The sequence below is a fragment of the Daucus carota genome, chromosome 5 (assembly GCF_001625215.2).
Source record: "Daucus carota subsp. sativus chromosome 5, DH1 v3.0, whole genome shotgun sequence".
Lineage (NCBI taxonomy): Eukaryota > Viridiplantae > Streptophyta > Magnoliopsida > Apiales > Apiaceae > Daucus > Daucus carota.
In genome coordinates, this window is record NC_030385.2 from 2,198,317 (window position 1) to 2,210,653 (window position 12,337).

Genomic DNA, 12,337 nt, shown 5'->3' on the forward strand with positions numbered 1-12,337 from the left:
AGGCCCATCCGGGGCAGGCCCAACAGATATTAGCAGAAGTAGAAGTATATTTCAATTCTGAATCTTTTGTACTCGTAGTATATATAAGTGGCGGGATTCCTGCATATAAACGTCTCCTATTTCTTCTAGCGGCGATCCGATACCCTCGCTCTCCCTTTCGCCCAACCTCTTCACGGACTCTGTGTGTGTGGAAACACACTCATCAATCATCTAATCTCTCTCTCCCTCTCCCTCTCTCTCTCTCGTATCTCTATCTCTCTCCCTCCTTCTCTCGTATCCCTACACATCTCCTTCCCTCCCTCCCTCTCTCTCTCTCTCTCTCTCTCTCTCTCTCTCTGTCTCTCTCGTGTCATCGTAATTATAACAATCTCTATATCTGGAAATTATTTAGTGATTGCTTCGATTAGCTGATTCTCGTGAGTGATATATCAATCTCGTAGACGTGTAATTAATCTTAATCATCATTATTAATCTCAATTATGTTAACGTTTTAATATTTTTTGCAGAAAATATTGTAATTGTGAGCTGCATTTGATGGAGAAGAAGAAATTTCCAATCGGACCGCAGAATTATACTCTGTATGAAGAGATAGGGCAAGGTGTAAGCGCTTCGGTGTTTCGAGCACTCTGTATTCCTCATAATGAGGTCGTTGCTATCAAAATTCTCGATTTCGAGCGAGATAATTGTGATTTGGTAATTTCTTATTATTTTTCTGTTTTACCTATAAACCTTACTCTGTATTTTCATATGTGCAAATTTGATTTTCACTGTACGTGAAATTGTGCTCGGATAACACTGACCAGAGGGAAGTTTAACTGCATCAGCATCATGAATTGCTAGTGAATTGTTTGTATCTACAATAACTTTGTTCAGAGGACAGTTTCTTAGCTGAGGTGGAGTAAGTAGAATAGAACTTTACGAGCTTTCATTATGAGGGTATTTTCCGGAATATAACTACTAGAGGCTATTTTACACAGTCGATGAATGCTTGTGCGTATCGCGCCTTAAGGAATTATATTTTCTTAGGACAAGTTTGCAGACGTTGGTAAAATATGAACTGGCTTGTTCTGGAAAGTTACGTGTCAGATAATTAGGCGTAGCTGTCAGGTGTCCTTTTGTATGTTGATTTTTGAGGTATTTGACTATGTCAGTTCCTTGCCCGGATAAAAAATCTTTGCAAACTCAAAAGCTTTTAGTAATATCTAGTCAATTATATCAGCAAATTGCATATTAAGGGTCTTAGTATGAAATTGTAATATAAGCATAAGTGACCAAGCTTAACTTCTAATATATGTGTACATAACTGTTACTTAGGAGCTCATCATCAAGGACCAAACTTTGCTGGATATAGTATTTTGTCGTGCTCAAAGTAAAGCCAAATGGATAAAATATAAATCTTGAAGATGCTGTCTGATAGATCACAATCTTTTGAATGAATATTAAAGTGCAATCCTCATGGTCTTAATGAGAATGTGTCATTCGTGTTTGGTGTTTCTAAGGTAAAAGTAAGCCAAAAATAAATTGGGCAGCAAATATGATCTGTGCATTAGTAATTCTACAGCAATTGGAATTTTCTAGCTGACAATTTGTGGTATAATTAGTAAAAGTAGATGGTTTTGTTGTGTAATTGCTGATCATGTGAATTTATACAGTTTATTTTGTTAATCTTTTTTTCCCAGAATAGTGTGTCTCGTGAAGCTCAGATAATGAACCTGGTAGACCATCCTAACGTTCTCAAGTCGCACTGCTCTTTTGTTAGTGATCATAATTTATGGGTTATCATGCCCTATATGGCTGGTGGCTCTTGTCTTCACATATTGAAGGCTGCATATCCTGAGGGCTTTCAGGAGGTTGTTATTGCTACAATAATGCGCGAGGTACTTAAAGCCTTGGAGTATCTTCATCATCATGGCCATATCCACCGAGATGTCAAAGTAAGTACTGTATGTTTATCAAACATGGTTGGTATGTACTATAGTTTTAATCAAACATGGTCAGTACGTACTGAAGTTTTTATCAGTGATTTTGTGGTTAGTTTATTGAAATCTGCTCTGTCTGAGTTCCGGTTCTTTAAATTTCTAATGTAAACTTTGAAATTGAATAGAGAATAATTTTTTAGCTTCTTATGATATATTTTACGAGTGGAAATGAATATGACTTTTAAGTTTATTCTTTATGTTTATCAAAGGCTGGAAACGTTCTCATTGACACACGGGGTGCAATTAAGTTGGGGGATTTTGGGGTTTCTGCTTGCTTATTTGATTCAGGTGACAGGCAACGTACAAGGAACACTTTTGTGGGGACTCCCTGCTGGTATGGTTTTCTCTGTTTTTGTGCTATTGTTTTATTCTTTCCGAACTTAAGTTGGTGAATAATTGTATTCATGGTCATACTTAGGCATTTTTGATAAAGAACTTGTAAGAGTCTGTTTAACAAATGATAATGACATCGCATGTCCTAAAATTGATATTATGATTTGTAGGATGGCGCCTGAGGTGATGGAGCAAGTTCATGGCTATGACTTTAAGTCTGTATCTTGATAACATCTCTTCACTATTTTATTACATTTAGGTACTTTAGGACTTATGCATTATTGACAACCATTCAGGGCTGATATCTGGTCTTTCGGTATAACTGCTTTGGAGCTTGCTCACGGCCATGCTCCTTTTTCAAAGTATCCGCCTATGAAGGTACATATATATCTAGGTGTTCTTTGTTTCACAGTTTTTGTAGTTACATAGCAACCTGAAGTTACGTGGCATTAGGTTATAATGTGATAGTTGTTAGAGTAAATTTAAAACCCGTGTTTGGTTCATATGTAGTGTGCGGTGTGTAGTTAGGATTTTTTTTAAAAAAAAGTTGACTCTTTATAAAATATAAAAACAAATTTATTTATACAAACATACAAAAAAATAAAATAATGAGATACTCCCTTCGTCCCAAGCCATTATATACATTGGGTGTGGACACGGAGACCAAGAAAAAGTGTAAAAAATGAGTAAAGTTAGATAAAAAGTGAGTACAATGACGGGACCCATTTATATTTAATTATAGATTTGAGATAGTGGAGGAAAGTAGCGGGTGTAATAGTGTTTATATTATTATAGAATGAAGATAGTGGAAAAAAGTAGTTGGTGTAAATAGTGTTTTATATTATTAAAAGTTTCTATTTTTGGAATGTATAAAAATGATGGAACATCTCAAAAAGGAAACTGTATGGTAATGAATGGGACGGAGGGAGTATACATTAGTAAAATAGACTGATAGACTGATGTAATTCACAAAAAAACTAATTCAAAAAATATTGAGATTTATAAAATATATTACGATTATTAAGATGATTTAATATATTTATATAATATCAGTAATAATTTAAAAAAATACCAATAATGTATTACAAAAAAATTTTAAAATATTATATGAAACAATTGATAAAATATCATAACATGGATAAATTGTTATAGAAAATAATAAAGATACATATGATATCATAGTATATCGAAAGAACACATATACTGTATATTGAATACTTTAATAAAATAAAAAATATATTTTAAATAATAATTTACATATATAAAATATGTTAACATGGATATATGTTAAACACAGATATATTTTAAATAAAAATTAATAATTTAATATATGTGCCAAATGAATTTTATTAAAGATATTAAATCTAATTTATATATTAAATCATAATATCTTATTAACAGGTTAATTAATACAGAGATCATTAATATAATATAATGTATGCTATATTATATTATATTATATTATATATGATATTTAGTCTAACATGTTTAGTAGTTTTGACATAATGATATGTATAATATTATAAAATTCTAATATAATTATAAAAGACTATCAACTATGTAACCCACAATAACCATGAATAATTTGTATAACCGGGTTCCGCTGTTTTGCCAGAAGTTGAGAAATCTAGGAATTCCGATTTACTTTGCTCAATTTAAATAACATATAACCAAACATTGAAATTCATTTAAGTTCCCAGGAGGTGTAAGTTACAGCAATAGGTTACAGAGTACCAAATGAGCCATTAGATGTGTGTGCGTGTGCGTGTGCGTGTTTGTGTTTTATGCGGATATTAAGTGTAGAAGATTATATGGTCTGAATTTGCTAGAGTATGAGGTTCCCACATTATAAGCAATTAAAAGTACACATTTATGTGTTAGGTTTTGCTAATGACCTTGCAAAATGCGCCACCTGGCCTTGACTATGAAAGGGACCGGAAGTTCTCCAAGGTATATTAAATTACTATATACATTTATGGTTTATGACATGGATACTGATCATTTCCCTCCAATATGCATTCTGTTCAATTGCTCTCTTATTAGTCTTTCAAGCAAATGATTGCTAGTTGCCTGGTCAAAGATCCTTCCAAACGGCCTTCAGCAAAGAAATTGTTAAAGCATACTTTTTTCAAACAAGCTAGATCACAGGATTATATAGCACGAAAAGTCTTGGAGGGGCTGCCAGATCTTGGTGATCGTATTCAAGAGCTTAAGGTCAGTTTATATTTTGTTGGGATGATCGGATATATTAATAAGCGGTTATGATGTTCAAATATCTTTGATATGCAAATGAGGGTTCAATGCAATTAACGAAAACTGTTACCATTCACAGAGAAAGGAAGAAGATATGCTTGCACAGAAAAAAATTCCAGATGGACAAAAAGAAGAAATATCACAGGTTCAAACTTTTTCGCTAATAACATAATTTGCTAAAAAGTTTCACTGAATTAACTAATATGTTCTTGTCTCTTTATGGCTTTATCTAATAATATTATGCCTTTAGCATGCTATCTCTGACCTTTTTCCTCTAGGAATGTCCCAACTTCATTGCATTTCTAAAGTAAAATTTGTTCAGTATGTTTACCTACCCTTTACCAGCATATCTTATCACAAAGGTTTTATATGTTGAAAACCATATTTGACAATATATGTTACACTCGTCTAATCACCCAAGAGGTCATTTACAAACTATGCTTTTATGATGCAATATTTCCTGGATAGAAATTGCCTAGAAATAGTGTCAATATTTTTTTCGAAATACTACTTTCATGCTCTTCTACAATTTGTTCAGGTAAGCATCATTATAGACCTTACACTTGAAATCTACACATCATATAGTGGCGATCAGAAGTTGATATGAATTCTTGCATATATTCTTTTATCGTTAAATACGCTGATTATGGATGGAGTATGCTAAAGTTTATTTTATCAGATACTATTATCTCAATCATCTATGTGCTTACCTTATTTACAAATCTGTGCAGAATGAATATAAACGAGGGATTAGTGGGTGGGATTTTAACCTGGAGGATGTGAAAGCTCAAGCTTCCTTGGTATAGCAATTATTTATTTTCTGCTCTTTTTTTTTATGTGCATATTTATATTAATAAGCGAAATTTTTTACATTTTATTAGATCCCTGATGAGGACATTATACATGACAAAGAAGTAGGAGAAAGCTCGAGTGCCCCTGAGCAAGAAAAGCAACTTCAGTGTCAGAATTCTTCTCCGGGCCTATCTTCTGAAGCTGCAGAATCAGTATGTTGATACTCTATTGTTGTTTCCTTGGTGGCATATTAGAAGTATTGATTTGGTATCATTTACTGATGATGCTATGCTTCACAGGAAGATAACACCCAGATTCAGAACCGCATTCCTGCTCCTTCAGTCGATTCAACAGGAGCCATCACGTATGTTTAATGCTGATGTTATACCATTTTCTGCTGTGTTACTCCACTGTGTCTTACATTCATCTATTTAAAACTCGGTTGTGAGAGCATTTTGTTGAGTTGCCTTGTTTTTTGTTCCAGAAATAATAGTGAGAAACCTGATGATGATATGAGCCTTGCAAGTTCATATCAGGGACTACATGTATCCGAGAATAATTCTCCCAGTAATGACAATATCACTGAGAACAGTTTGGCTGGGAAACCTGACTCAGAAAATAATGGAAAGGAGATTACACATCCTCATTCAAGGAAGGGAAGTTCTTACAGTATTATGGTTCCAGACCCAGTTCTTTCAGCTAGTAAAGTTGACAGGTATGATAATACAAGAACATGAGACATGTTGTAATATGTTTGTAGCTGCTGGTGCAAACAATATTTTGCATGCACTGCAAACAACATACTGATACAGAATAATATGGCATAATTACTCATCTCTCGCCTATTAAATTATTTCTGCCTAAAGGGCATCTTAGTATTGCCCATGAGTTTGTGCAGAAAATGAACAATCTATTATTCATTTTCTTATACCTATATATTAATTCACGATTAGTGACATGCACATAATTTGTAAGAAAATTGTCGCTATTGCCTTAAGTCTATGTGAATAATATTTTACTCCCTTATGATTGGACAAATGTAGTCCTTTATATCCTGTTAATAGTCTCTATTTTTGTGAACTTCAGCATTATGAATTTTAGCTTCTCAGTTAATATAAAGTCTTTTCACTTTAGTAGAGTGTACTTGTGTATTATTCCACCACTGTGCTTCCATTTTTTTATGTGTTACTTTTATTACGGTATATTTTGACAGTATTCAATCTAATATTTAGTGATAAGATGAAAAGCCTGTTTAGGAGCTTATCAAATTTGAATGGACCTCATGTTGCCACTGACGATTCATCATGCGAAAGTGTTTCTAAAGCTTCTAAAACATCAGGCGAGCAATATTCTTTTCCTATTGGCTACAGAAAATGTATTATTCAAATTATAGCAAATAATAATTTATGGCTATGAAAATGTACTTACTGAAATAATTAAATCGGATTTCTATGTTCATTTTATAGCAAGTAGTGAAGATCTGGATGAGAAAGTAAAACCAGTTGTTCAACAAAGAGGACGATTTAAGGTTACTTCTGAGAATGTTGATCTTGAAAAGGTACTTGCATGCCTACTATATATAATGTCTGTCAGACTCATCATATTTTTAAAATAGGTTATAGTATTTATGAATTTCTTATAGGTTGTGGCTGCTCCTCCATCGCCTGCATTGCAAAAGAGTATCAGCATGCAGGTTAGTATTAGTGTCAAATTTTATATTGTGATAGGATATTAGGTTAATGTGAATTACTCCATTTTCAGTGCTGCAACTGGATGATTCAGACTTTTTATTGCACTAAAAATGGAATTGAGGTCTTGCTTATAAAGCCTTCTTAAACACAAAACACCCCAAATTATGTTATATTCTTAGGTTTTATGCAACAGGTTTTGCTGCTTCTTTTCATTACCTGGTATTTGGACTATAGTGTACTGAACCTTATTAGTGTTTTATATAAAGCATTTTATTGCATATAATGATATTAAGTAAGATGTAATAATCACTAAGAATTGAAACTTGATTTAAGATATGTAATAAAGGCTATATTTTTTTTTGCTCTGCTCATTGCATAGAATATTTGATACTCTGTAGGTGATTCCTCAACACCCTAGCATTTGTCTACCATCACCATCTACTGCCACGTCATTGAACCATTTGGGGCATTCACTTTTTCCAACGTTGCAATCTGTCTTGCAAACAAATATTCTTCAAAGGGTACGCATCAGCTACTATTTCTGTGACCTCTTTTTGATAAAATTTAAGTTTTCTTTCCCGTTTCCAGGAGGGCATTCTCAGTCTAATGAAGCAGCTTTCTGATGGCGACCCTTCAGGTTTGAACATCTGGTAGTGCTTGACCATGTCTGTATTAATTTTTCTTATTGTTTTGTATTGCTTTTAGCTGTTCATGTAGTGGATGGTGGAGTCATAACGAGTACAACTGGGACTGATAAATCGTCGGTATGTAATCATAAAGTCTGAATTATTTTCTTTTTTGTAGTTTTACATTTACCACATTTTTCTTCCCAGCATTTTCTTTCTCTTCCATTACATTTACATTTCTAATCTCCGGGAAAGAAAGAAAAGATGAGTAATTGTACTAGTATCTGCTAGGTAATGCTAGCACCTTGTTTAGAGCCTTCCGTTACATAGTTACACTGAGTGAGTGGGGTTGGGTTTTCTCTAATTCTTTTCGAGAATATGCAAATATGTTTGAGTAGAATTTATCTAATTTGCTACTCCCGCAATCCCCCTAAAACGCACTTTAACGATCCTGTAAAGTATAATTCTATAACTTATTTTTTAAAATTATCTTTTTCTGAATAAAAATCTAAACTATACTTTACACGAGCATTAAAGTGTGTGCTGAGTAGTGAAAAAAAAAGTATAGAAATGAGTGGGATGGAGGGTATATGATTTAGTTCTTAGCACTTTCGAGACCATATATATCATGTGGTTTTATTTCCCCAACTGCAAACTTGCAGCAACATATATCTGTAATGGAACAAGATTCATATGTATATATAACAAATTTAAATACAACCACCCCCTTTACTGAGACTATATATGTTTCTTTCGGTAATAAATGAAGTAGCTTGCGGCAAATCTTAATATTTATAATTGTTTTTAATTGCTTGGTTTGCAGCTAGAAGCAGCTCATGACAGGGAAAAGGAGTTGCTTAGTGAAGTAACTGATTTGCAATGGAGGTAATGATGTGTAAGAACATGAAGATCCGGTAAATTTTATCGAAATTCAAAAGCTAAATAACACAACCATTTCTGTCTCTGTAGGCTCATATGTGCCCAAGAAGAACTTAAGAAGCATAAAGCAGAAAACGCCCAGGTTTTACGTTTTATTATAACTCCAGTATAACATATCTTGTTCCAGTGTTAACACGGCATCTAAAATATGTCCCTAACTTCTCAGGTATAATGTCTGCAACCAGGCACCTGCAGAGTAGCAATACAGAGTTGAACAGTAGAAAAACAGGAAAAAAATATAATGACGAAGAGATGATTAGTTAATTATAGAGATTCGTGCTTTCTTAGGTTTCTTTTAATTACAGGAGTTGATAATTTAGCGATTTAGTTTAATTTCTCTGTAAATTATAGTCAAGATAATGTTGTTTTTTATCTATATATTAGATAAGGATATTTATAAATTTAGCAGAGGTAGTTTGATATCACTCAAGTTTGATATAGTTGTTATATTGAAACTCGAAACTTGATTTGATAATATATTGATAGATTCGAATGTCTTGAAATTTTGAAATTTAAATAGATGGTAGTAATAGAAATGAGTTTGAATTGAATTTGAATTAAAAATAAAAAGTTTTAATACTAATTATTTATACACAAAATTTGTTTTTACTTGAACGAAAAGATACTATAATAAGAAATTATATGAAATATCTAATTTTTTAAAATTATTTCTGATAAAATTCTGACTTGTTTTCTTTAAACTTATTTTTGATATAAATCACTTATAAGACTTAAGTTATAATAAATAATACATAACTTACTAATAAATCAAAATTACATAAATACACTAACTCACGAACTTTCGATCCGTTTGGAGTCCTAAACTCCTAATCAAACTAACAACATTACAGTACAACTCGTCACAGTAATCTAATTGACAACCCACAATTCGCAAATAATCAAGTGTAACAGCTTCGTACCTAGACATTTAAATATGAGCTGAAGAAACGTTTGTTTCCTCTAATTTTCCAACTCCCCACCCCTAGACAGTTGGACCGACTTCACTGTCCCACTTAAATTCTATCCATATTTTTTCTCAAGTGGCACATAGTCAAGGAGTTCAGAAATAGTAGCAAGTATGTTACTCCTATATGATTGTGTGAACTGTGCAGTGTGTAGTGTCTATATTTAAAGAGTTGCTCTCCGTTTGCCAGGTTCGGTACTTTACTGTACTGTTTGGGGTTGATGTTGGAAACAGAAACAACAGCTTTTTGCTGAAAAATAAGTGAAAAATTATTTCATAAATCTAAAAATAATTTTTCTAAACAGCAGCTTTTAACTTATTCTCGATAGAAATAGTTGAGGGGAACCGGGATATAAAACTTGTAAAGGTTGCAGATGAGTGCATACTCGGCTAATCGGCTAAGAGTAGCTCCACGTAAACATCGTATAAATTTTTAAGTTTGACTATCAAAAGAGTCATTTGATTTGATAGTTTGAGTAGGGATGATGCTAAATATCAGGCCGCCTAAATATTGTTGAGTAATGGACCGGATTGCAACTTGCAAGACCCACAAGCTTCCGGGCCAAAAATACTAGGGACAGATCTGGATGAATCTGCAAGGTATGATTTGTATACCATAACAATTGCATTTATATTCTAAAACGAAAAATAATACTATAAGAAAATGAATTTAGTTGTCTGATTATTAGGTAAGGACAGTGGCTCTAACGTTAACTAGAAACAGATGCCATTAAAGACTTCCATCAACCATAAAGTTCATTTCCATCCTCTCAAATCACTTGCTTTCATGCATCGTTAACAATTAATGCAATCCGTACTTTTTTAAACTAAAGTCAGACAAAAAATCTAAGGTTTGATCATCCTGGGGCTGGTCCTAATACTGCAAGTAGTATTTCTTAAATATGAGTATTTAAGATTTTGCCTAACAGATACTTGAATGTTTATAGTTATATATATTTTTTATTAACACTCGGTCCATCTAAAATGTTAAAATTTTAAGATATTAGAGCAAATCGAACATGTATCTTATTTGGTGTTATATATAAGAAATTACGGCAATTGACAAAAATAAAAATTCCAATCGTGTTCTAAAAATGTCTTCAATTGCTAGATTTTTTTTTTTCATCGGCCTCATTTTCAAGGATGCCTACTCAAATTCTTAATTATAAAATAATACTGCTCCCTCTCTTTTCACTCTTACAATTCAAATATATTAATATTTTAATCATAAAACTTGTCGATAAAGGAATCTTGTGAGAACGAATGTAAAAAATATGTATTAAATTAATAGGACATTATATTTTATAATATTTATAAGACAATCATTACAACACTCTTGGAGTTGCTCTTGGAGAAAGAGCCTTCATATTATATTTCAACACTTCTATCATTTGAAATCGCATTTTGGATTTGAAGAGGAGATCACGGACGCCCATAATAAGAATGAAAGAGATGATGCAGAGTCAAATTTGAGACATTCGTCAAACCTAAATTAATATGTTAAGAATTACTCCATCCAAAATCTTAATTTGTTAAAGGAATACTCCAAAGAGATGATATGCTATATTTTAACAATTTTGAAATTTTATAAGACTTTTTATAATGAGTTGATGATTTTTTATTTCAATTATATTTGTAAGTTCATGATCATTTTATATGGCATTATATAAATATGAATATAAAAATCAAAATGAAAAGATAATGTTTCGTGATATGATGTGTTGTCATTGGCACTTCACCCATGCTTCTTTCACATGACAAAAGATAGAAAGATGAAAGATCAGCACCTAATTGAAAAGATAATGACTAATTAATCAATTCAAATCGCATCCAGATTAATTTGAGTGTATGGTGATATCGTGTCGGATATTGTTACCCTTTTGCACCTCCTTCCTTTCTATTGTCAAAAAATAGAAAGAGGGACTAACGGTGACTACTATTTATTTTAGGAAATGCAGACGTACAAAGAGTGCCCCAGTTTTAAGGCTGTCAGGCAGGAAAGCTGTTAGAGATGAAACATAACTTAATGACAGTGTTGATATTTCCTTTAGGCAAGTACTTAACACCTAAACAAATACTTAGTAACAAGTCACATAGCGCAGAGTGAAATGCTACGTATCTTAGCAAGTGTTCTCAAATTTTTTATCCAAATCTAATTAACAACGTATAATCGGACTATTGGTTGAACTCACCTTAATAATAATACAACCTTTTGTATGCACATTAACCATCCAATCAAAATTAGTCATTTATCTGTCATGCCGGGGAAAATTTTTGGAACAGAATTTGAGATACGTAGAATTACTGCTTCCCAAATCACAATCACACCGAATTCATGAACTGATACCATTTATACATGCGTATGACAGACCATCCTACTTACCTGCAGATCATTTACTAATCCTTCAAGTACTGTTTTATCCGAAAATCGCAACAAGCTAACGTTAAGAAAAATGAATCAGTACTCGAATTTATCTTGCAGAGAGACATGCATTACATGCATTTCTGTCTGTCTCTGAATCTAGCTTATAAATTGTTGAGGCCTGAGGGTTTGGCTAGCTTACATCTGTCTGTGATCGAGATCGAAAGGCATTAAACTCGAAAACTAGACAGGTTCCAACCATCTACACCCCAACCAGACCCGAGCCCACAACCTAACAAAAAATTGCAGAATTTAAGTAGCTGCAAACTCTCTTGATTGGATCCTGAGTCTCACAAGTGTTACGTGGCACCACAGATTTCGCTTAAGTAAGCTGGTAG

General features: G+C 32.9%; 2 protein-coding genes across 2 annotated transcripts in view; one reads left to right on the plus strand and one right to left on the minus strand.

Annotated features, from left to right (window-relative positions):
• Positions 1–12,337, minus strand: part of LOC108223356 (probable protein phosphatase 2C 60) — a 100,344-nt gene that overhangs the window by 82,128 nt on the left and 5,879 nt on the right. The gene's annotated exons all lie outside the window — the stretch shown is intronic.
• LOC108222120 (serine/threonine-protein kinase BLUS1-like) lies at positions 92–8,983 on the plus strand. Its single transcript, XM_017396023.2, has 22 exons — positions 92–416; positions 507–693; positions 1,680–1,934; positions 2,189–2,313; positions 2,483–2,527; positions 2,609–2,690; positions 4,194–4,262; positions 4,356–4,526; positions 4,645–4,710; positions 5,297–5,365; positions 5,447–5,569; positions 5,657–5,721; positions 5,842–6,072; positions 6,590–6,696; positions 6,824–6,915; positions 7,000–7,050; positions 7,447–7,569; positions 7,637–7,685; positions 7,754–7,812; positions 8,498–8,559; positions 8,644–8,695; positions 8,780–8,983. Exons 2-22 carry the CDS (start codon positions 535–537, stop codon positions 8,783–8,785), a joined length of 2,061 nt encoding a protein of 686 aa, XP_017251512.1. The 5' UTR covers positions 92–416; positions 507–534; the 3' UTR covers positions 8,786–8,983.

Excerpts from the sequence above, each read along its gene's own strand:
- LOC108222120 (XM_017396023.2), top strand. The coding sequence starts at position 535 with ATGGAGAAGAAGAAATTTCCAATCGGACCGCAGAATTATACTCTGTAT. Across the intron at positions 2,314-2,482 it reads TTTGTGGGGACTCCCTGCTG|GATGGCGCCTGAGGTGATGG; the intron begins GTATGGTTTTCT and ends TATGATTTGTAG. Across the intron at positions 7,051-7,446 it reads AAAAGAGTATCAGCATGCAG|GTGATTCCTCAACACCCTAG; the intron begins GTTAGTATTAGT and ends GATACTCTGTAG.